The 26,318-nt window shown below is 37.7% G+C and overlaps 1 protein-coding gene across 3 annotated transcripts in view; it reads left to right on the forward strand.

Annotated features, from left to right (window-relative positions):
- TOLLIP (toll interacting protein) overlaps nt 1–16,517 on the forward strand; it is a 30,535-nt gene extending 14,018 nt beyond the window's left edge. For 2 of the 3 annotated variants that reach the window (XM_051621059.1, XM_051621056.1), the window contains 4 exons: nt 1,882–2,034; nt 3,141–3,231; nt 8,021–8,041; nt 13,085–16,517. In XM_051621059.1, coding sequence (XP_051477019.1) covers nt 1,882–2,034; nt 3,141–3,231; nt 8,021–8,041; nt 13,085–13,299 — 480 coding nt within the window. In that variant the 3' untranslated portion in view covers nt 13,300–16,517. The remainder of the gene's footprint in view (nt 1–1,881; nt 2,035–3,140; nt 3,232–8,020; nt 8,042–13,084) is intronic. The other variant, XM_051621057.1, reaches the window with a different exon arrangement.
- Nucleotides 16,518–26,318: the final 9,801 nt, after the last annotated feature.

Here is a 26,318-nt window from a genome sequence, read left to right on the forward strand (position 1 = left end):
AGAGCTGGCGACCCATACTAAATATAAATATTTCTTGAAAAACCCTATTCGGTGAGGTTAAGCTTGGGAATTCTCTGTGTGGTGCTCTAAGAGTAAGACCATTACCCAGGAGGCTTTCACACCTTTACTTAATATTGAGTAAGATGATAAAGCTTGTCAAAAGGAAACACACAACAATATCACTCTTAAAGCAACAGATTATGACGAGCAGAACTTAGCAAAATAGTACTCTCAAAACAACAGGTTACGACTGGAAAAACTCGGCAAAATTAGAAATTGTTACCCCTATGTGCTGAGAATAAGGTTAGAAACAGAGAGAGAGAGAATGAGAAAGAGTGGATAGGAAAGATAACACCACTCTTGGGTCCAGCGATGATCTCGGCATGCCATTGTGGTCCTTGGATGGTGGGCGTGCACCCTAAGCATTTTGAGTCCGCCTCTTATGGCACCTGGCTCTGCCTCTCTTAGTGAGGCTTGGCCTGCTTTGCACAGACTCAGTGTTGGATTTGGGAACATTCTGGAAATGAGTTGGTGGGTCATGGGGTCCAGGTGATCACTTGCCCAGCCTCACATCTGGGTTTACTGAGCAATTACCTTTATTTTCACACATGTGCTCTGTCCGTAAGCGGCAGAGTGGTCTTTTGCAAGATGGCATGGTGCCTCCATGGGGCTCATCTTGCCATCCACTGTACCTTATCAAGTAAGGACAGTGTCCTGTTTATCAGGGTGGCTGCCAGAGGAGGGCGTCCACTTTCAAGGACAGTGTCCAGTTTATCAGGGTGGTTACCAAACAAGGGGTTCTCCTTGCGAGAACAGGGTCCAGGTGGTTATCCAATGAGGCCCCTACCACAATGTCCAGTTAGTCAGGGCCACTGTTTTGAGGTAATTATTCTTTTCGTGATTCTAGACTTAGCTATGCTCTCTGGGAGATGATTTAAATTTTCAGAATCCCAAGAGCAGCAGTGTGTAAGGCTTCAGTCTTCCTCAAGAATATCAGAGCTGCTTTTCCTTTGATAGCAAGTAAGAGGCATCAGCAGGGTTCTCTGCAGAGGAAGAAAAGCAAAAATGTCTGAGTGGTGTTTAAGCTCCCCTTCTATTAAAATGCCCTACAGCCATATATTCTGTACTGTCCCTATTAAAAATAGCCTGTTTTTATAATGATGTTTTACTCGGAAGTTCTTCAGTATTATTCTAACCCAAAAGGAGCTTGGAAAATTTCCCAAGCTCAGAAATGCTGAGAATAAAACTGTCAAATGTAGACTTTGTAGTCACTAAGATTTATTGGCAGAAACTAAGAGGCTACAACTGAGGCTAAAATCTGTTGTTTCCCTTTTTTTTACTACCTCTCTTACTGTGTTTGGTAAATGTGACACTGCAGCAGCTGTGTGGTGATTACACAAATTTGGCTGAGTGCTTTTTTGTGGGCTTGGTTGATTTGTTGAAGTGTCTTGCATTGCTCCAACAGGGGTGGCAGATCAATACCTGTATCTGCTCTTCAATTACTAGAATCCACAGCCTGTTACAGTGGTGTAAATAGAAGCTGTTTACATTCATTTAATGGCATCTGCTACAATATAACTAGATATCACAGACTATGCTGTTATTACTGTGTTGTATTCCTAGAAGTGTTCGGCTTCAGGTTTTCAATTTCTTGTTTTCAAATATCTGCAATCGATCTATAATCCCACTTAAAGCATAATTCAACCTTGTTGGAAAGGAGGTGGTTAAAATATGTATCAATACTTAAGTATTTCGAAAGGAGTAGCTTCAAAAAATTGACAAAATGAAACAGCATAAAACAGAAGGGTTAGTCAAGAATAATTTTAAGCTTTTTTTATTTTTGGGACAATTAACTAGATAATATTTTTGTATATATTCCAGCGTGCCTTTTCAATGGATGATCGCATTGCTTGGACACACATTACAATTCCTGAGTCACTGAAACAAGGAAATGTGGAGGATGAATGGTATAGCCTGAGTGGAAGGCAGGGTGATGATAAGGAAGGAATGATTAATCTGGTTATGTCATATACGGTAAGCCAAATTTCAGGTGGGATGAGGAAGGGAAACAAACTTCTTGGTTAGTGGAAGGGAGGTGTTTTAGATTGAAGTAGAAGTAGTTCCGCTGTACCTTACTGAGTTTTTCTGTGTGTTAGTATTTAAAATGCATATTCTTAACATTAGGAGTAGCAGCTAAAATTATTAGTTAATGCAGTAAATACTTGTTGGTGAGGTGAAAAATGGGTATTTATTTATCTAGTTTTCTAATTACAAAAATTCAGCTTACTTTTGTGCTAATAGAAATATAAAGAAGAAATCTTCAGTCAAATGGTCGGTACATTGTAGTTTCTAATTTAATAATAATTTTTTAAAGTTTCATGGACTCTTACAATAACTTATTTTTTCCCCTGAATCTTCAGGAATTCCTGTCATTTGAAAAGCAAAAATAATGGAAACTTGTCTGTCTTGCATCTTTCTTGCATAGTTTGAATGGTCTTTCTGATTACTTTGTTTTTTACATTCCTGTGATTTGTCACCTTTCTTAAGTAGCTGTTGGATAGCATATGCAGCCCTGGATGCTTCCTACTATGCATCATCAAAAGTTTCAAGTTGCTTTTGAGTGAACAACTGGGAAAAGATGTTCCTTACTGTTTGAAATTTGCATTCTGCCCCAAGTGTGATCAGTTGTTCCGTTACCTGTAGGAGAAATTAGTTTGTAATTAACCTTTAAAACTGTCTGCCTGTGAATGTACAGAATGTAAAATTTGACCTTTTGATATTTTCCAGGATTATACAGAACAGGAATTGTGGTAGTAAAGGGGAATGGAGTTAAATTGATATCTAAAGTACTGGATTACCTAAAAAATAATTGATTTGAACTTTGCTCTAAGATGAGACCTAGGTTTTTGTTTATATTAATTTACAAAGTAACTGTCATTTAAAGGGATGGTAGTCCAGTTAATCTGCCAGAGATTCAGCTTAATATATATTAGCACTTACCATAGTGTTACAATATTGAACATGGAACATGGATTTGCAATGTGATAATTTGTTTACAGATACTGTATTAATTTTTTTAATTGCTGTTTTTTTTTTTTTCTATTTCTTGAGTAATTCTAATCTGTGCTTTTTGTGTCAAGTCTTTGCCAGCTGCCATGATGATGCAGCCTCAGCCAGTGGTTCTGATGCCCACTGTATATCAGCAAGGAGTTGGATATGTGCCTATAGCAGGTATGTTTTCTCTCCTTGAAGACTTCTAATACTGTCAGATGAAGGGTTTTGCAGAAATAACCACCAAATTTCTCCGCTTTATCAGAATGTAAAGGAAACCAGAGATTATTTTTGTCCTTAACCACTTTTCCCGTTATAGGTTTTGGGAGGAGAAGAGTGAGCAAATTAAGTGTAGATCTGGTTTCAGTCCTGTACCCTGTTTAAGGGAGCTGCATGACTTTTAAATCTATTAAAATTACTATTGTGTTGGAACAAATATCTTGAAGGCTTCTCTTTTTGTGTATTTGTTTTAGACTTAGTTCACTGAATCTAGCAGGTATCTAGCTGGCTGCATTCTGTTAGGCTAGTAATGTTTACTTAAATTATGGCAATCCATGTGTGAAACCGTTCAGACTAAGTGCACCAAATAACTTGTGCTGTCAGAACTGCAGCTTAAATAGCCTGTTGATGCTTTTTAAATAGCCTGGCTTGACTCCTCTGTGTTCTTTGAAGATGCTTTGTTGGAAACTTAATACACAGCATGTGAAGTGTGTAGCACAGTGAATGAGAAATGCTAGGGAGCTCTGAGATAGTTATGTAAAGTAGATGTTGTCAGTTCTCTTGGTCTGTGCAAATTAAGTTTTGGACTTGCACAGAAAGATGTGTTAGCACAGGCTTTGTAATTTTTCAACTGAAGATGAAAATTTTTAAGTATGTATGGTTAGTAAGGGAATTTAGAGCACAGGCTGTCTTTTCCCCTCTTATTAGCTGTAGGCAGCAACGTTGGAAGAAACAGATGGACCTGGTCTATTAATACATGGCTCTGTGGCTGATGTCACTGCCACAGTTTTGGGTTTTTTGGTAATGGGATGGCCTACACGGAACCAGGCTTGCTGGCATCAGATGAGATTTACCTTTCTCAAAGAGGTAAAAGGGTTTTTGCTTATGAGGAAAGGGCACTGATTGTCAGAGCCTAAACTAGACTTCAAGGGGGGCAGGGATAACATCAGGCTTATGTGTGGCAAGCTCTGGGATGGCACACCAAGGTTAAAGGGACAGGGTACTAGTGGGGACCCTCAGCCTGCTGCTCTGCGATGTACTGGCTACACTGGAGCACACTTGAAGTCTTACAGCCAGGGGCTCCTGAGGTAATAGAAGCCAACACAGAAACAGTGGTGAAATACCTCAAAGGAATTAAGGGGCATTCAGCTAAGAAAGTAACACATCTGACAGCCCAGCTGAAGTGCCTCTGCACCAATGCATACAGCATGCGCAATAAGCAGGAGAAGCTGGAAGCCACTGTGCTGCTAGAAAGCTATGACCTAGCTGCCACTACTGATCAATAGGACAAATCTCATGAGTAGAGTGTGGCTATCAATGGCTACAGACTGGTCAGAAGGGACGGGTGAGAAAGGAGGGGTGGAGTAATTAACCTTCTACATCAAGAAATCGATATAGTGTGAAGAGGTGCCTCTGAAGAACAGCCACAAGCAGGTTGAAAGCTTATGGGTAAGAACTGTCTACTGCAGGCTGCCCAATCAAGGGGAGCTTATTGACGAAGCATTCTTATTCCACCTACAAGAGGCATCACACTTGCAGACTCTCATCCTGCTGGGCGACTTCAACCACCCCAACATCTGCTGGAAAATTAGAACAGTAAGCTGTTCAACAAGGCCTTACTTAGAAAACTTGTAAATGAAGTTCAGTTGGGTTTTCTTGTGTGTTTCTCTTCTAGCTCTTAAAAGCTCCAATTTGTTGTCTGGATATTTATTAAGTAATATGTGTACTTTTAAAAAATTACATATTTTTAATTTCTTTGCATACAAGTATACAAATGAGTGATAGAGTGTGTGGGATGGAATTACAATATTTTTTTATAAGACTCGATTCCTGATTGAATTGAAAATATCATTCTCTTGCAAAACAAACCTCAAAAGAAGACGGGACCTGTAACATAAGTAATCCTATCTCTTGTTTCATTTTTATACAGTTAAGTTACAGCAAAATCTGGAAAAGTTTGGTTACATACTTTAATCCCTGATGAAAACATGCAGTTAGCTTCATTTAAAGTTCTTTTATCTCTGTTGCTTAAATAGTTTCAGCTCGTATGTGCATCCTGTAGTGTGATTCTGTTGTGGTAAGCCAGACTTCTGTGTAGCTTTTCTGTGTTTGAATTAAGTGCCATATCTTTGCTTGTGGTTTCACCACACACTTGTATACTGAAGCAGGTGTTGAACCTCAAACATAGTTGCGTATGGTTAAAATAAAAACAGTATCTGGGGCGGTACATAGAGCAATGTAGTGGAAGATGCTATAGGATTTCTTGAACAAATGAAAATGTTAATATTTGTATTGCCAAATTACTGTGCCAGCTGGAGTACAACAGCATAAATTTAGGACAAGACTAATTTCAGTTATAATTAAATCTAGACATAGAACTCAACAGATGAAACTGATACTAGACCTTTGAAGTTGAAACACAAGTACAGTGGGGTATCTTGTTCTGTAAATTCTGTATTATCTTGAGAATATTTTTAGTAATACTTAGTATTGAACAAGTGAAGAAATAACCAATAATTAGCAGGCAGGTAATATTTGCCTGACACTTCAGGATATAACAATTCTGTTGATCTGTATATTGGAGCATTGCCCTTCTGCAAAGATCTAGCATGTTTGTTTGAATTACTGCTATGATAATCTTCTGTAGTAAAAATGCTTCCTGGTTCCATGACTTGTAATTATGAAGCATTGTCATGTCCCACCCCTCAATTTGAACTCTTCTTTTATTGTAGGAAACCTTGAATGTACTTCCTTGACTGATAAATGCCGAACTTAATACATGCCTCCTTTGAACTTTTTTTTGTTTTATTTTTATTTTTTAATATTTTAATATTACTGTCCTTGATGTTTTACTATTCCAGAATTTCTGTGGGCACCATCAACATTTCTCAGAGCATTGTGAGTTTTAAAGCTTTTGCCCATTCACTTATCAATGGCCCACTAATAATTATTAGATGGATGATTAGGTTTGGACTTGGAAAGTGACTTAACTTCAGAATACTTTTACTGTTTCATACATTTAATTGTATGGCTTAATAGCATTAAAAAAAAAAAGGAACCAATAGTGCATCTTGGAAGAAATGGAGTATTGTCAGAATGTTTTCCGCATACTGGACTAGATGCTTCTCCTGGGTTCTGTAAAATCTTTTAGAATGGTGCATGCAAAATACTGGCCTTCCATGTGCACCTGAATTGATTGTATCATCTGTAGAAAATGTTGATATTATACTTTCTTTGGAACACTATACAGGCTTTTCTCTCTTTCTGATACTGCTTCAGGAAGGGCAATGCTAGGACATCAGTATGCTCCACGGGAGTATGTTTACCTTCTTCCCATCTTCTTAGTTCAAATTTTTCACCTATCCAGTTATATGAATGTAGTTAATAAGCAAGTTCTGTTTGTTTCCTTCAGAAGAGTGGAAGAACAGCAGTGAATATTTCGTTGTTTCATGACATCTGAAATGGAGGAGATTCTGCTGTTGGATAGGACTATTAGAATCTAAGTCTTAGGATGGAAGTACAGTGGGTGGACTAAATTGCTTATTCAGACAGCTTAACATTTATCAGTTAAGTGTCCAGAATAATTGTGTTTTAAAGAGAGATGGTGTTAAATCAAATTTGGCTGTGTCACAAAGGCCAACCTGCTTTTTATGTAACAAAATTTCTGTTTGAGGCTTAATAGATGCAGTTAACTTTTTTAAGTTTGAAGCAATTAATTCCTGTCACGCTTATCTCTTCTCATACAAGCTGAGGTAATTACTAGTAGCAAGCAGTCACTGTCGTAAGCAGATGAAGCTTGAAATGCCAACACAAGTAATGCTCTTTTCCCCATGTTTGAGGGTAGACGTTACAGAACTGTGATGTCAGCAGAAATAGCCATAGTATATTCTTACACTAAGTTAAATAATTTCAAAAGTTTTAAAAATTAAAAGCTTTGAACAGTAGCAGTAGTTGCCACAAACTATAGTTGCTATAGATTATATATATATATGTGGATTGGGTTTGGGAAAATTTGAGCTTGTCAGTCCTGTTGCTTTTCTAAAAATTTGGTTTATCTACCTTCTCTTCCTCTTTCTTTTCCTAAAGACAATTTCATTTAGGCTGTAGAACATTGTGGTATAGTAGTTGAATACAGTCCAATCCAATCATGTTGATAGTGTATCAAAGACAGTAAGCTAGAAAAGTTACTTCACTAAGCAGACTGTACTTCTGATCAGTTATACATGGGATAAATAGGGAATCTATTTGTATTTACAAACACCTGTGAAAAATAGATTAGAAACCCATGTGTTTCAAGGCCCTGTCAGAGTCTGAGTATAATTTTTTCACTGAGGAAAAGTTGTGTATCTATGTACATTACTCCTTTAGGTGTCTGTCTTGAGTTTCGTAGGTTAGCTTGTGGTGTTATTGGTATTTTTCTAGAAAACCATGGATGGGAGTTGTCCTTTGTGGGTTATAAAATGCAATCCTTGATTCAAACACCTGGTGGTTTACTACTTCTTTTAAAAAGATTCCTTCTAATTGTTTCTTTTGTAAAAACAGTACATACAGGAAACTTGTTCAGAGAGACTGAATCCTAGCAGCATTTTTTTTTTTATATTGGGTAGTTTAGGTTTTACCCAGTTGTCTCAGTTAATCCAGCTTTCACCTTTGGATGCTAAATGATTAATTTCCTTTTAAAAATAGATTAATATTTATTTCCCATGTCTTATTCCTTTCCCATTGCCCCTTCATTTTCACCTGTCTTTAGGGCTTGAGTACTTTGCTCTGGGTAAGTTTCCAAGCTTTTTTTCTCACTCCCATCCTTGTTGACTCAAGAGTCTTTGCATGAGCTCATCTAAACAGCTTTATATGTTACAGCAGATTGTATCACAAGGTATTGCCACTTGGATGTCATAATAGAACAATTTAATGCATCTACCAGAAATTGCTAAAGCCCTTCTAATGTGTTGGAAAGTCTTTAAAGGCATCTGCTGAGCTTCAAGCTGTAATTATTAAATTAGTTGGTGATAATGGTGTTGATGGATAAAATGTGGTGTTAATATTCTTCTGAAACGGTTATATGACAGTTAGCTATCCCAGGTGATAGTACTTGTTTCCTAAAAGAGAAACATTAATCTTGCAGTTGTTCTACCACTACAAGGTTTGTGAAGAAGCCAGTAGTGGCTTGACTTTTTGTAGTCTTGAAAGCAAAGAACTCATTTCTGAAACGACATTGAGAAGACAGCCTGCCTTCTATTAATCTTCAAATGAGCCTTTTTGAAAAAAGATAACACTTTTTTTATCAGTGTGTATCTTTCATGTATATCTGCTTTAGATCCATGTCAGGTTAAACATCTGACTACAACTCTTAAAGGCAAATTATGTTACAGGAAATCAGTTTTCCTTCAATTTAGACTGACTTTACTATGACACCTTTGATTTTGAATTGTGCAAAGATACTGTGACATCCTTAACTTTGATAAAAGCATTGATTTTGGTATCAAGTACATTCAGAAACTTCTGGAATTACTTCTTCTGAGATAAAATGTCATTTCTTGATACTCTGAAATTCAGAAAGATGCTTAAAATATAAATGTGCTTGTCACAATTATGTGGCTTATTCAGAGCATTGCAATTGTAGAATTTTTTTGTGGGTTCATACACTTCACTTTTCTAGTGGTTCGTGAAGAAGCAACATTTGAAATAAAAAATTAGATGGTGTCATGCATATCATAGCACTTTTTTTTTTCCTGAGGCAAATATCATTAAGACCTATTTGTGTATTTTAAAAAAAGGTAGTAATGATTTCTTTCTTTAAATGAAAGAATCGATGCTGAGAAGGTTCTTGAGTTTACTTTGAGAAGGTCTATGCATGGGACAGCATAACATTAAGAAATTAAACATAGGATGCTGGACTGAATGAGAAACTAAAACGTGTGTAATGCCTTGTGTGCAGTTAGAAAAAGTATGACCTGTTTATTCTGCTTTGATGCTTTCAATGCTGCTCGTAGCAATTGACTTGCTATTGTACATACTTTTTTTCACATACTGGAATGTCACTGCTTATGCTAGCATGTTTGCCTTGCCATTTCACTGGATTGGAAAACCTTGCTCCATTTTTCTGATTTATAACTAGCGTTGGAGAGCAGCACAGGAATGTACAGTTCCATTGACAGTTGATTCATATGTGGTTTAGTTTCAGTTTTCACCTGTCAGTGAAATGCGGTGCTTAATATGCAAAGCAGCTTTTTACTGAACAGTGATAATTTTGAATATTATTATAACTTTATCTAATGACTGCATATATAGATGTATATTTGATAAATTTTAGTTCATAGTTCTTTCAATTTATGCTTAAGTCTTGCTTACTGTTTTATAATTCAGAAATTATGGGTGCTTTTAGCCTGAATACAGAGCAAAGCAAAAATCCAGGGTACTCTTTAAATTGGTATTTGTGTATCTTGAATGTTGAATTTCATGAAAAGTAAGCATTTGTCATGGAGGTCTTTATTAAAAATCACTGTGATACTAACTTCATTTTGCATACAGTATAGCTGTAGACAGCATAAACTAATTCTAGAACTGTAAGAGCCAAGAAGATGGATTTTGAAAATCACTATTGAAAAACAATACTATAAAGAAATTTCTTGTCTCTTAAATTGAATATTTAGAATAAAAATACTTCCTTAATGCTTCCTGTGCAGAGGTCTGGCTTCACAATTATATTTTTTTCATTAAAGCAGTAAGAAAACCTGTGCAGGATGCTGTGGTACTAGTGACGTGGGCCTTATGTTTCATTTGGAATAATAATAATTTAAACTGACTTCTTGTGTGGACAATGCCTACACAACTTAGGTTGACACTTGGATAATCTTAGAGTGCTGATGGCTTAACTGAAGAATATTAGGAAGCTTGTGTTAGAAGTGAAACATAACTTATATCCCTCTGTTCTTTCAGGTACTTTGAAACTTTATTTTTTGAGACCATGTATCTTTGTTCATGTCTTGTAAATGCCTGGAGGTTTCTTGTAGGAAGTATGAGGAATGAGTTGAGGCTTGTTGAAACTATAGAAGAGACAGTGAAATGCTGCTGAAAGTGGATTTGCAGTGTTGGTGAGGACTGCACAGTGGTTTGCCTCCAGGATGCACACATGGTCTGGTTTACCATGTGTTCAAACACACAGTGCCAGACAGAATTCCAGGGACCGTGGTCTAAATGGCATAAGAAGTTCCAGAGTTAAGGTTTAGGTTTTTGTGGAAGATGTGATAGATATCATTGGTAGTGGTGTGATGCAAATGGCTGGGCAAAGACATTGTTCCAGTGTGTAGGTTATAAGTTTGTGGTGAGAGGAATGTTTTTAGTTGCAGGAAACTTTTAAAATAGATGAAGCCTGTACATTAGACTTAAAGCATCTAGGTTCCATTTCTGCTTCTAATAAAACTTAAGAAGATTACAAGGAGAATTTTAAAATCAAAATTGGAGAACATTGATAAGTATGGAGGTGCTTAGAGTTCAGTAATGTATGCTCCCTTCAGATAGAACAGAAGGACAGGTTGAGGAATTAAGTTGCCAAGAGTACATTTAGGTAAAGTCACGGTTGCAATGCTCAAAGTAAATGTGTGCCTAATTAAAAAAAAAAAAAAGAGTTCCTAGAAAATCCTAAAACTTCTCTGCACTAAAACAATAGAGAAAGTTTCTGCCAAAAAAAGGTAGAATTAAATTATGTATTAAGTCTAAACTGGTAGTAAGGTTAAGTAACAAAGCTTTTGAAGATCAAGTGTATAAGACTTGAAAACTATTTAATTTAAAGAAGCAGAGAACCAAAAATCATTTAGATAATTTTGTGACTGTAAAGATACAAGTATGTAAGGGAGTACAAAAAACCTCAGCTGAAATGTGAGACTGTAATGAGGGAAGAAAGAAAGTGTTTGGTTTTGTCCTTCTTAGGAAGAAATGCTTTATTATGGAGAAGAAATTATAATTTTACGGTTTTAACACTAAGATGATGAATAAGGTAATATAACATTTATTCTGAGTCTTGTATTTTGGATTTTTTTAACAAATGCTGTATGTAACCTATTGCTTAATTAGTCTTGCTTTCAGAGGACTGGAGGGTAACAAACTGAATTTAAAAAAAAACAACGAACAGTTCTGAAGTAACTTGTTTTTTCCCTATTGCATAAGCTGACTAAAACTTACTGGGATTAGAATAAGCCGATTTAAAACAAACAACTCGATAAATTTAGGAGGAGGTGACGTGGTTAGGTAAGGAAAGCTCATATCTTAGAAACTGTAGGTAGTGGGTAATGATGTGATCTGTGTATATCACCTTGTCAGCTGCATTTTGAAAATGTTATTTGCTATGGACTCTTCCTATAATATGACATTCTGTATATGATAAAAGTTCTCTTGTGATTCAGTAGCTATTTTGAAAAGCTGGTGAACAGATTAAAGTGATGAGTCAACCCCTAATGGAGGGAGGCCTTTGGTAGAGTGCCTTGTATTTTTAAAAAACTAATCAAGGGAAGGGGACTAATAAACAATTTGTCAACCCACAAAGTCTTAGCAATTTTTAAAGTATCTCAGTAAATGGGAAAGAAAATGGCATATTAAGGCTGGTGTTAAAGTATTATGTGTTAAGATAAAAATTAATGCATACTTAGTGATGATTTCTTGATTCTCATTACTGCACATAAAGATCTTTGTATTACTGTAGACTATTCTATGAAAATACCAGGTGAATAGAGTTTGCAACAGTAGGGGAACAAATACAAAAACTTTTATCATGCTGCGCTATGAAGCAGTGCCATGTTTGCGTTTAGATGCAGGTAGTCCTCCTTTCCCTACCTTAGAAACAATATAGCAGAACTGGAAAAGTAACAAACAAAGCTATGGGACTAACATAATGAGGGATATGGAACTACTTAGAGAAGTGAAGTATGCCATTTTCAGGAGTGATAATGATGTATACTGTACCTGGTCTCAGTTTTTTAAAAACAGGCTAGTTTTTTCAGCGATGCTTAAGTAATGATTAAAGTTAAGTGCTGAAAAGGAACTTTTGTCACTTAATTCCTTTTCACAGGAATTAGAAAAGTAATCTTCTAAAACTGTCTTTATATACTGACAATGGTTTTAATTTTACACAGATATATAAGAAGTTAATGAAAACTCTCAGATTAATTTTGTCCTCTGGCAGAGGAATAGGGAATAGCGTGCACCCCTATAGGCATAAGAGGAATTGCCCTTTTGTCACTTTATGACTTTGCAGGCTGAACTGTACGGAACTTTAACCAGAAAAAATCATTTGCTTAAAGTTTGCTTATGAGTGTGGTCCAGGCTTCTAGTGGGCTTAAGTACTTTGCTGTAATTTGAATACAATGGAGATTGCATTAATTGAATTTCTGAGTAACAGTTATGTATATTACTGATTTAAAACCATCTTTTTTATCACCATATAGATGCACTAGGAACTAAAATATGATGGGAGCAGGGGAAGAAAATCCAACCTGGTTAATGCAAGTTGTATCTAATTTTAAGCTGTACCTGTTGCCATATTGTAGTTTACTAATTCTGAAACATAGCTTGGGCAGAGAATCTATTCCAGAAAAACATACTCTGATTGCAACAGTCTAGGTATAATCTCTAGAATATTTTTCTTTTTTGGAGTGCATCTTTAAAAAAACAAAGAAAAGTAAAAATGTTAAAAGGTTGTAGTTTGGAAAGAGTCATGAGATGCTTTCTTCTTGCTTTTTGTTTATTGGTGGGTTTTTTTGGTGTATTTTTTTTTTCCACTCATGTATGGTTTGTTTTTTCTTGTGTTTTTTGCCTGCAGGAATGCCTGCAGTTTGTAATCCGGGCATGGTACCTGTGGCAATACCACCTCCTGCTGTCAACCCTCAGCATCTATGTAATGAAGAGGACCTGAAATCTATCCAGGACATGTTTCCCAACATGGACAGGGAAGTAATCCGCTCAGTGCTAGAAGCTCAGAGGGGGAACAAGGATGCAGCTATCAACTCCTTGCTTCAGATGGCTGAAGAATCATAGATGCCTATTTTCTGCATAGTCCCCGTCCTCAATGCCACTTATTTTTACTTGCCAAGCCAGGGATTTAGCTAGAGGAAGAATTTCCCAACAGTTTCCTGTTAGCACATCTTGTGTGAAAGATTATATCCCTTCTTCCTTGGACATTTGGATCTTTTTCACTGTTCTTTCTCAATCTGTACATACTCAGTTTAGCTTATGTCCTACAGTATCGCATTGAAGCATCTTTACTATCAGCTGTGCCCTGTGTGGCTATATTCTGATGGGCTGGAGAGCAATGCTGCTTTTTTTTCCTTTCTCTCCCCCTTTCCATAAACTTGTTCTTAAAAAGTAACTCTATGCAGTACAAGATTTACTACTGTTTGCCAGATTGAAAACAAATTATTTTCCATGGAGAGCTTGCTCTTTAAGCAGAACTGATTCGTTGAAATATTTAGGTTTCATCACGTAGCCTATTTCTGCCAGAAATTAAAAGAAAGACCCTTTTCTTGTCCTGTAGTGTTTAGTTATTGCTGTGATATAGTCAACCATTTCTGACTGAAAATCTTATATTCAATAAGCTAAATTTCTTAGGCTGTGCTGTTGGTGTTTGTAATGAGCATCTTCTATTCAATCTCGGGCACCAAAGCAATACTGTGGTGTGCATTTGGGGCTTAATCTTCCAGTACAGTATTGTTATGTATCTGTAAAATCTTCAAAGGTAACTTATAAGTAATACAGTATGTACTGCTGTAGCAGAGAACAGAACTGAGCCCTGTTGTACTCCCGCAGGTAATTGCACTCTTTACTACTACTTCTGCGTTCCCACAGCTGTATCAGAGGATAAGTGCAGAAGGAAAGATTTTTGTACCTGAAAAATTACTGAAGCCATAAACAATTTTTTAAGATTCTGTCTTGCATTAAAAAGCAGAAATCTGTGATCTGGTTATAAGGCTTCTTTCTTTGCACCTATATTTCAGCAAAGTTACCATTTCATATTAGTGGAAAAACTATTTTATTTTTCCTGTAATCTGAAGTAAGAAGCATGAAAAGTAGCTTCAGAGTCTTTGAATAGTATTCTGAGTTGCTCAGTGACTTCCTAAACTGTGGTTGCTGTAGTGAATTTATTATAATTTGTTGCAGATGGAGTCACATTCTTTGTGAAAGAAAATTTATCATATCTGAGTTACAGTCCGAACCTCGGAAGAAGTTGGAGGTTGCTTGTATTTACTGTTAAGTGCTACTTTTTCAGATAACAATTAATTTTGGAGTTGCAGAATCTTACATTATGCACCAGTTAGACCTGTTGGATAAATTTCTGCAGTGTCTGTTTTTGTAGGTGGTAAAGCAATGCACTTTAAATAGTATGCACCAGTTTATTTTTCCAGTGATGTGCAATGTTGCTGTTTTATCTTTTTAATGTTTGATTTCAAATACTTTCTACGATAGCCATAGACCAGTATGTTTTCAAGAGCTGGAATGAATTTACACCTGAAATCTAGGCTCTTGAGTGATTAATGAGAACATTAAAGCCAGGCTTGGAGTAGGGAAAAGGACCCGTATTTTCTTCCTCCCCATACTTTATTTCATGTCCCACTTTTAAAATGTTTTCTTTATTTAAATCTGCTGAAAAGTTGATTTTATCTTTGTTCACCCCTCATCAAGAAGCCTTTAGGTAGCACTGGCAGTAGAGCATGAGTATTTATTTTTTTATGATTAAAAGCGATACTGAAACTTTTAAAATACAGCATGGAAAAATCATCCCAGTTTCTACCTTTTAAAACTCTTTTTTCACAATGTACCATTTTAAGTTCTGTATTAATCCCTTACCATCTTAAATTTACTGTTGAAAGCATTGGTGTCTTTCTGTATCATCCAATTGGCCTTTCAATAATGAAATTCAAGTCTGTGCTTTAGTTGTAGAGTCACCACATTTGTGTTTGCTAAAATAAAACAGGTGCTCTTCAAGAAACTAGTCTTATCCCTTGATTGAGTAGATGTAAAGGTGTTTGGTCTATGTAGTATGCTGATTTCTGTCATCGTCTCCCAGAATGGTAGATCTTGGTAAAGACTTAATGCTTAGATATCTCCAAGAAGAGTCACTTGCTCTAGCTTTTACACAGATAGCATAAATTGCTGGTGATGGAGAAATTAGCGGAAAATAAATATTTAAATATTTATATTAAAGCATCGAGATTCATAATACAGCTTTTTATAAAAGGAAGTAGTCATGTTTCAACTTGATGGCTGGTTAATTGTACTGCATCCTGTTACATCTCAATGTCAAGCACAGAATAAACAGCTTTCAATCCTAACCACCAGGAAGGGTAAGTGCAATTGTTAAATTAGCCAGGTTTATTCATAAACTAGGGTCTGGGCTTCTGAGGGAGGCTCCTGTTCTTAGTTTTTTTGTTTTGTTCCAGGCAAATCGTATGCAAAATAGGGTAGGTGTATGAGTTGAAGTTGGGATATGTAGGAGCAGTACAGCCAGTAGATGGATTTCAGATGAATGTTACATTATACATAAATATTGTTTTGTGGATTTTTAATCTTGATTTAATTAAGTGTTATAGCTGAAACTGTGTCAGAATGTGCTACTTTATCTTGTTAAAAAGAATAAAACACTGATCATAAGCCCACTCAGCTTTTCAGCATACATATCATCTTGGTCAAACTGTTCATTGTCAGGTTCGCATTGGAGAGATAGAAAAAAACCGGAGTGTTTAGTTATCCTAGAATCTGTGAAATTAAGATATTGGAACTGAAAGTCTGGAACTTTTGAAAGTCTGACAAACAAGTTGTCATTCGTTATGGTTGTAGGTTTTGACAAAATGCTAATGGAATAATACTGTGTTTGATGCTGCTCTTCTGCTCAACAGTTTCAGGCAGCTTGGAGCCAAAGCCAGTTAGCATCTGCTAAAAGTTAATGCTCTTAGTACTAGCTTGAGTCCTGCCAAGAGCCTAAACGTGCTAAAGGTAGGAACATTTTTTGTCTAGATAGATCCTTGCTTTCTTCTGTACTGCTCTTTGCATCTGCTAATGGTTCTCAATGTTTTTTCCCTTACAAATGTTATTGCTTGTTTGGTTGATATGTAATACCATACAGAGGATGTTTTTTTGCTGTAATAATTCTGAAGACATTGTTTCTCTGTATTGAGGTCCAGTGTCCAAATGTGTTTCTTGCACTCTAAAGAACATTAACTTTTTCATTCTAATTTAATAAATGTATCATCTAAATTAAATTGTATTATGTCTCTGTTGGAGAGCTCCACAATTTCAGTCTGTCTCAAATGTGTACAGTACAGCAAGTGTACAGTAATGTGTACAGTACAAAAGTGTACAGTAAGCACTCAAAGTATTTTAAGTATTTTCATTGCTAGGTAGATGCCTATTTCTACTTCTCCTAGGTGCTACTTTCTCAAGAAAATGTTCAAGTATTTCAGATCTACAGGACAGAATGAGGCAGTAGTGAGGTTGCATTGTTCAAAGGACAAGGTTGGATGTCAAGGGAGGAGGGAAGAGTAGAGTGTGGATATGGAGGAAATGCTCTGTAGTGTAAAGGGATTGAGAACTCTCTAGATGAGAGTGATGACAAAGGGAAGAGTTACTAAACAGACATTGTTATGTACTATTTTAGCTACAATAAAAGCTGGCTTTGTTTGCTAATCTATAGTTAATGAGTTAAAGATCTGGGTTACGTAGCATCTTTTTTTAATTCTGTGATTGATTGCAAAGATATCTTAAGTACTCTTTCTTATTTAACAGCATTGCTATGCTCAGTGATTATTAATTAACTGCTATTATTTAGTATTAGTGTATTATCAAGCTAATATTTTGGGTTTGACTGTCCAGTTCACTATGTTTTTTATCAGGAGTTGATTTTTTTAGTTGCGAGGAATCTTTCACAACTGAAGTTCTTTTAATTTATTTCCTTAATTTACTTAGTAGCTAATGTAAAATTAAATTGTGTTGAAATTCTGTTTTATCCTAGCCATTGAATGTCAATTTCTATCCTAATTTATGTTCTAAAGCTTACAGTTTGCTTTCACATTTCTCCAGTGTACTGTGAGAGCTAAGAAGAGTGAGAATTAATTTACTTGAATAAATGTTGGTGTTATTTTGGCCCCAAAGCATCTATTTACCATTTTAATATGATTAGCTTTTTCATTTCAATATTAATCAACCAGTGATGATGTGTGGGAGTGTAAAGAGACATCGGTATATTTTGGATTTATTAAAACTTAAGTACATCAGTAAGAGTAGAGCCTCTAGGAAGAAATGCAAATATGTGTTTTCTTAGAATAAGTAGAACAAATGAAAACTGATACTAACACTCTTCTCTGCTATAGTTTTAAGTTGTACCCTACTGAAGACTTCAGCTTTCTCTCCTAGACCTTCAGGAATCATAGAAAGATAGAATGCCAGGTTGGAGGGGACCTCAAGGATCATCTGGTTCAACCTTCCTAGGTACTACTATAGTTTATATGAGATGGCTCAGCCCCCTGTGAAGCTGAGACTTAAAACTGTCAAGTGTGGGGGAATCTACCACTTCCCTTGGGAGACTGTTCCAATGTTTGACTGTCCTCATGGTGAAAAATTTACCTTGTGTCCAATTGGAATCTCCCCAGGAGAGTAATGTACCCATTACCTCTTGTCTTTTCCATGTGACTCCTTGTAAGTAGGGAGTCTCTATCTTCTTTGTAGCCACAGTTAAAATACTGGAACATTGTAATAAGGTCTCCCCTAAGCCTTCTCTTCTCAAGGCTGAACAAACCCAGTTCTCCCAGCCTTTCCTCATATGGCAGGTCATTCAGTCCTCTGATGATCCTTGTGGCTCTTCTCTGGACACTCTCCAGCCTGTCTACATCCTTTTTGTAAAGCAGGGACCAAAACTGAATGCAATACTCCAGGTGTGGTCTGACAAGCGCTGAGTAGAGTGGGGTGATGACTTCTTTATCTCTACTGGTGATTTTCCAGCCCAGCATCCTGTTGGTTTTCTTTGCTGCAGCACACTGTTCACTCATGTTGAGCCTGTTATCCACCAAGACCCCCAGCTGCCTTTCCACAGGGCTGCTCTCCAGCCAGGTGGATCCCAGTCTGAACTGCACTCATGGGTTTTATGTTCCCAAATGCAAGACCTTACACTTCTCTCTGTTGAGCTTCATGAGGTTCCTGCTAACCCACTCCTCCAGTCTGTCCAGGTCATCCTGGAGGGTAGCTCTCCCTTCTGGAGTGTCAGCCTCTCCGTTCATCTTGGTGTCATCAGCAAACTTCATCAGGGTGCTCTATCCAGGTCACTTATGAAGATGTTAAACAGCATTAGGCCCAATATTGATCCTTGGAGAACCCCACTTGTGACTGGTTGCCAGTTTGAGGAGAAACTATTTACTATCACCCTCTGGGTACAGTCTATCAGCCAGTTCCCACCCGCTGCAGAGACCACTTGTCAAGGCTGTCATAGTCACCTTCTCCAGGAGGAGGCTGTGGGGGTCCATATCAAAAGCCTTGGAGAAGTCCAGGTAGATGATGTCCACCTCTTGCCCTGCATCAACCGAGCAGGTTGCTTTGTCATGGAAGGCAATCAATGTAAAAAATGTCGTTATACAGCATTAGGAAGAAATAAAAGGAGCTAGAAGCTTTGGCCTAGTCCCCAGGACATCGTTGGCTTAGGTGAAATGTTGTGAGATTTGTCCTGTGACTGGTGTTTTATAGTGGATGGTTGTAGGCTGCTCAGGAGGGATAGGCAGAGCGGGTGAGGTGAGAGGGTGGCCCTGCATGCCAGAGAGGGTTGGATTGTATGGCACTTACTGTTGGCAAGGACATGGTTGAGAGACTGGGTAAGGATGAAGGATGTTTTGGGCATCTATTGACCATATAGCTAGAACTATGACACCAAGGAATTAAGAGGTATCACTAGATCAGCTGCCTGTGTTCTTATGGGTGATTATAACTTCCTAGACTTCAGCTGGGAGTGTCATACAGCAGACACAAACAGGTCAAGGAAATTCCTGGCACATTGAAAACTTGGTGCTGGTTCTAAGGGAGCTGACTAGAAAAGGTGTTTGTAAACAGAGAGAGACTTGCGGGCAAGGTGGTGATTGGTGGCTGCCTTGGTTGCAGTGACTACAAAGTAGTTGAGTTGCCAATCATTGTCAATAGGGGAAAAACTGCTAGTGAAACTTCAACCCTGGTTGTGGGGAAAGCAGACTTCAGGCTGCTGAAGGAGCTACTTAGTAAGGTCTGTATGGAATCTGCTTTTGAAGGCACTGGGTTCTTGCATTATGGTCACTTTTCTAAAAGATTTTAGTAAAAGTTCTGGCTGATGTTATTGCGGAACCCCTCTCCCATTTTTTTTAGCCAATGTTAGGGAGGAACCCCTCTCAATTATTTTTCAAGGGTTTTGAGTGTCTGGACAGGTCCCAGTTGATTTGAAGATTACAAATGTCCCGGTTTTTAAAAGGGAAAGAAAGATCCTGGCAATTACAGGACTGTCAGTCTCACTTCAATGCCTGGTAAAATTACAGAGAAGGTTATTCTCTGAGTTACTGAGAAACACTTGAGACTACTAAATGGTCACAACCAACACAGGTTAATGAAGGTAAAGTCCTGCTTAACTAACTTAATTTCCTTTTATGACAAGGTCACTCATCTAGTTGGCCAAGGGAAGCCAGTAGATGTGTGTTTTTTATTTTAGCAGAACTTTTTTATACTGTCTGTCAAGAGTATGCTTTGGACAAAATATCCAGCATACAGGTAGAAAAGTCCATAATAAATGGAGTGAGAACCCACCCAACAAAGTGTCATCTGCAAACTCACTGAGAGTGTATTCTATTCCTTCATCACAATCATCAATAAAGATGTTAAAACAGGAGCATCCCCAGCACTGAGCCCTTGGGAACACCATTTGTGACTCACCATCAACTGGACTTATGTTACCTTGCTCTTAGGTGTGATACCAGGAGTGGGCTGTCAGAGAACTAGTATTCTCCATGAATACACTTGGATCTTGAAGTGTGGGGCAAGTAGTATATTCTCTTGGAAAGACACACAGCTTACTTGGAGAAAGGAGGGAAACGGCCACGTTTACATGTTCTGTAATGTGCCCCTGAACCTTCTCTGATGAAGAGAGAAAGGAGTTAGCGTTGGCAATGCTTCTGAAGAGTGTGAAAAGTGTTTAAAAAGAAACTCTTTCATGGCAGGGGACTAGCAAACCTAATCATTGCACTCATAAGACAAAGGCTATGGTTTTATGAGCGAGGTACTTAAAATAATGTAAACAACATTATCTGCATTTTTCCATAAAAGCAAGGTTTGATTCAGAGCCTCCTGATACCAGCAGGAATATTTTCACTGAATTAAATTGTTAGATTGGTCTCTGTTTTGTTATAGGTCACATTAAGCTTTTGAATGTGAGAGGCTTTCAGTTATTGTTACATTTTCAGATGTCTTTTATTAATTAATGCTGCATTTCTTTGTTTATTAACCATATATGTAAAGCTATAATAGACATTAGTTTCAATGTTTCAATTTGGTTCAAGTCCTACTAATAGGCTATGAATTAGTCTAACCTGTGGGCTCCTGCTGGCAGAAACTGGTACTGAGATGGTTGCACAGAAAATAATCTTCCAGGTACCTGCTTGGATTTTTTTATGGTAATGGTAGGAAGATGTGAAGAGACATTATTTTTTTTCAGCTCAGATTGAAAATTAGCATATGGCCTGTGGCAGAAGAATTGAGAATTCTGTCCCTCTTAATCCTAAATAATATATTTTCAGTTGCTGTTTTTCTTCATTTGAAAAAGGTTGCTTTAAACTACTAAAATGTGGGTGTCTGAAAAAGGAAAACCTTAGCAGGATGATGCCAGAAGAAATTACGGTTTATTTTTTTTCTTTTATGACACAGGGTACTGTGAGAATACTTTAAAATTATACATTAAGTTTTCAGCCCCCCACTACAAGAAAGACATCAAGGTGCTGGAATGAGTCCAGGGAAGAGCAATGAAGCAGGGTCTGTAGAACAAGACTTACTGAGGGGACTGGGGTTGTTTAGTCCAGAGAACAGGAGTCTGAGTGGAGACCTTACTGCTCTCTACAACTACCTGAAAGGAGCTTGTAGTGAAGTGGGTGTCAGTCTCTTGACCCTATTAACAAGCAATAGGACAAGAGGAAATGGCCCAAAATTGTGCCAGGGGAGGTTTATATTGGTTATTAGAGGAAAATTCTTCACTGAAAGGGTAATAAAACACTGGAATAGGCTGCCCAGGGAGGTGGTTGAATCACCATCCCTGGAGGTGTTTAAAAGATGTAGAGATGTGGTGCTCAGGAAAATTTTTTAAGCACTGGACTTGGTAGCATTAGGTTAATGGTTGGTAGAGTTAGACTATGGTTGGACTCAGTGATCTTTAAGGTCTTTTCCAAAGAGAATGATTCTGTAATTTAAGTAGTTCTTTTGAAACAGCTGGTAAGACAAATCTGGTAACCTCTCTGGAGCACATTTCTTTTTAAAAGAAATGGAAGGATCATTTGTGTGTCTCTTAGGGTTTCAGCACATTCACACAGCATGGGAGCAAGAAGTGGCTAAATACTTGGACATACTTCAGGACTTAATGTGATACAGAGCCCGATTACCTGAGGACCAGGACTCAGCCTTCATGTCAAGTGAGTGTTTCAGAAAAAATAAGCATGATCTGTATCTTCAGTATTGAAATACAGCAGAAGTGCTAAAGTGTACCTCAGAAGTGGCTCAGCCCATTAATCTAATTTGAAAATTATTATATTGAAAGTTATTTATTATTTCTATCTTCAGTGGGGGGAATAAATAAACAGTGAAAGCAGCTGGGAAAATCAGAGGAGCTTAATTACTTTAGTGCTGTTGAACAACAGCATGAACTTAAGGACTGTGTTATGTCTCTTTCTTACCTGTATAAATCAGAGGTGCTGTGATACTACATGGTAGAACACAGCATTTTTGTTGGTTCATCACCTTTATGTTTTAAATAAAAATGCTTGTTTGTCCTATTGTGTAAGTTAGGTTGGATGGGTGAAAGCAGCTTACACAAGAAATTCTTAATCCTTTTGTACTGAAGACAAAGTCCAGTTAACATACTCTTACTTCTCTACAGAGGAAAAGGTAAAAGCTTTAGAAAGAGCAATAAGTACAAATTTTTTAGATTCCAAGCTAGTGTAGCTATGATTTTTGTAACAAAAACTAAGTATGATTGGTCATTTAAAGAATGCAGGCATACCATGTTTTAATGGTCTCTTCTGACACTGTGTAGAAAGGAGGTGCTTTTTGTTTTGTAGCCAACTCCTTATAAAGTTCTAGATTGCCAAGATCATGAAAAGGTCAGTGTTCTGCATGATACTTGTACATCAGGTAAGCCTTTTAGCATGTACCTCCTATTTTCAGGATTACAGTAAGTGAACTTCATGTACTTCTTTTAGTGGCTGATTCAGTATTTGGGAGCCCTGACTAGTGACTTATCCTCCTGTTGGCATCATACTCTTGAGGCTCAGGAAATCAAAGTGTGAAGACAGGAGATTTAAAAGTAAAGGTATCCATAACTCATTGCCAGAAAGCATGTTGCATCCTAGAGAACAGAATAGCTGCTCTCTCAAAAAATGGAATTCTGTTAATGTGTAGTAGCAAAATTAACAATGCAGAAACTAATTTGTTGAGGAATGAACAGATCAGACTCCTAAGACACAAAGCTATTGTGTTAAAAACATGGGAAGTGCTATCAAATATCAATAGAGGATGGGAGGGAGGAGAAGTAAACAAAAGTCAGAAGCCAAAATAAACAAAATAGCTCCTTAAGTCACTGTCTGAAGGTCATACAGTCATCAGGGTTGGAAGGGACCTCTGAAGATCATCTAGAGCAGGGTCACCCACAGTAGATCACATAACATGTCCGGACAGGTTTGGAGTATCTCCAGAGGAAGAGACTCCACAACATCTCTGGGCAGCCTGTTATAGTGGTCTGTTACTCTCACAGTAAAGAAGTTTTTCCTTATGTTTAATTTGAAGCTCCTGTGCTCCAGCTTGTGCTCTTTTCCCCTTGTCATTGGACACTGCTGAAAAGACTGGACCCATCCTCCTGACATCCTCCCTTTAGATATTTAGAAGCATTTATGAGATCCCTCCTCAGTCTTCTCCATACCAAAGAGACCCAGCTCTTTCCGCCTTTCCTCATAGGGCAGATTCTTTATTCCTCTAATCAGCTTTGTGGCCCTGCACCAGACTCTTTCCAGTAGTTCCTTATCCTTTATGAACTGGTTAGCCCAGAATTGGACACAGTACTCCAGATGGGGCCTCACTAGGGCAGAACAGAGGGGGAGGAAAACCTTGCTTGACCTACTGGCCAAACTCTTCTTAATGCACCCCAAGATGGCATTGGCCTTCTTGGCCACAAGGGCACATTGTTGGCTCATGGTTAGCATGTTGTCCACCAGGACCCCAAGGTCCTTTTTCCCAAAGCTGCTCTCCAGCAGGTCAGCCCCCAACCTGTACTAATACATGTACTAGTACCCTACACTTGCCCTTGTTGAATTTAAGTTTCTCACTGCCCAGTTCTCCAGCCTGCTCAGGTGGTTGTCAGTGACCCTCAAGGCCTATTTCAAAAGAAGAGAAAACAGGAAGTTACAGTGAAAGGTGAGAGGATAGTCTCTAGGTTAGTTTTCTTTTGAGAAGCACATAACGACCATTAGAGGGCAGTTTAAGCCTTAAACTGGAATGTACTGTTAACATGTTAAATACAGTGCTTAAAATAGTTAAGGAAAACCTGCAGGCCAGAAAATCCTTGGTAAGCTTTGTTACTGGTCAACATGATACTAAGTATTCAGAATAAAGGGACTGGGGACTTAGAAAGGGGGAAGAGCATTCAGATTTAATTGCGTTCAGTCTGAACTCAAAGCCAGCTTTACGAGTGTTTACAGATGTTTGTTTGTTACATGTAACAAATAAGTATCACTGGGTTTTGTGCTCTGCACCCTGACCTATCAGTTCTGCAGGCATCAGTTTATCTACCTTATATTAATTTTGCTAGGTCTGCTTTAACATACTAGGCCTAACAGCTGGCATGCATGAATGCCTGATGTTTAGGAAGCCCTCCTACAGCCAGCAGGATCTTCACTGCAGTACAGTTCTAGATCCCATTTTTTCACTATGCTACAGTTCTTGATCGCATCAGAGTCCCTCTTTTGTCATAGTGCTGTGCCCAAAGTGCTAACCCTCTCTTGAAGCTAAAAATCTGGAAAGCTATGCTGAATCCGTTAAACTGTTTGACCCACTGGTCAGTCTGTGCAGGCCTGTTGGATGTCTCCTTGCAGTGATACCGTGTTCAGGGGCTGAGGACACAGTTGCAAAATTGATGGTGTGCAGCTGGTCTGGCTTCAGCCCAGGTTCCCAATGAAATGTGACTTACTACTGGAACAGAGAAGGTGGGGAGAGTGGTACAGCTCTTTGCTCCACTGTTACAGGCGGTAGGCCTGTCTGCAGCCTGCATGCCTGCTGTGGGACAGGCAACTGTGGGTAGTCCAGAGATGGATGGAGTTCAACAGTAAAACATGAAGCTTACTGCCTACTTCTCCCCATTGTCTAATCCTATTATGGTATCAGGTCATGCCTGTGAAGGCCAAGAGATACGGCTCTGCTGGTTTCATTCAGATTGAATATCACTTCTAAAGAAGCATGTATAAAATGTACAATTATTTGATCAAACAGTTCCTTCTTTATTTTTCAGCCAAGCCTTTAGGGCCAGTTTTAGCCTTTGTGTTATAGCATCTACTGATAAGGTAAGCAGTCCGAACAGTTCAGGTAATCATAATGAACTACTGTGCAAACAGGCAGCCAGTTTTCTCTCTGGTGTATATCTATTAAAAATGTTTTTGACAGCACCAGAAACAAATGCACAGTTTAAAACATATCCTGAACTTATTTGCAATTTTTTAAAAAATTGTGGACAGGAGAATTTTCTGACTGTACTAAGTTCATTGACTTACGTGTTCTTCAACTAATTAGAGCTTTCAATCACATCTAAATTTGTTTATTCAACTGAATAAGCAAATGTTGAATTCTACAGCCCAATACCTTTTGATCTAGAATGTGAAATTATAGTGATTAATAAAGTTTTCGTTTTTTATCTACGTATCTTTTGGACCTCTTCACTAATTACAGAGAAAACAAGCTAAAACGTGCCTGTTACCCCACCATCTTGGCAACTAGATTGCAGTGAGCAAATTAGGTTTTTTTTATCTCTGTACCTTTTATGCCAGTCATGGCTGAGGGAATTTAACCTTTTCCAGCAAAAGGGTTTTGAGAATGTCTTTCCAAATGCTTCTAGAGAATATATCCTACTGGATTAGAAAACTCCTGATGCCATTCAACTTTCCATCATAAATGGTGGAGAGATCGAGAGATAATGTATGTGGGTATTGAACAGTCACCAAAGTTGAAAAATGTTGGAAGTTTTATTGATCAAATAAGAGACAAACTGAACAACAGCCTTCTCCCTGTCACTGTGATTTCCGTTAGAACCACTGCATTCATAAAAGTCATATTCAGTAAAGCTTTCTGTATGTGTGAGAGTTAAGTGCAATGTAGCTACAATGCTTTCTGGTTGTTTTTTTTAGAGACCCCTAAAATATTTTTTTTCCCCAAAATGTCAATTTTGTGATCAAATGGAAACATACTCATATATTTCCATAATTTACACCAGTCATCTATTTTTACCCTTGAATATTTTATTGCTCAAAAAAAAAAAACAAAACCAGAAAGATTTAATTATTTGGCTTTTATTTTTATTTTTATTTTTTTACAAGTAAGAAATGAGAAAAGGTGGTAACACATACTGACATAAGATCTGTTCAAGAAGGAGCACAAGTTATTTTGGGGAAAACATGATTCCAGCTTCTCTTAGGTCTCTGCTTTCTTTTTCCAATCATCTATTTCCTGTTCCGACTCTATTTGATACCAAATGCAGATTTTTTCAGTTGTGAGCTTTGTGGCGCAGGGGTTTGCGAAATGCATGCATTTGTACACTGGCA

The sequence above is a fragment of the Apus apus genome, chromosome 5, assembly GCF_020740795.1.
Source record: "Apus apus isolate bApuApu2 chromosome 5, bApuApu2.pri.cur, whole genome shotgun sequence".
Taxonomy (NCBI): Eukaryota; Metazoa; Chordata; class Aves; order Apodiformes; family Apodidae; genus Apus; species Apus apus.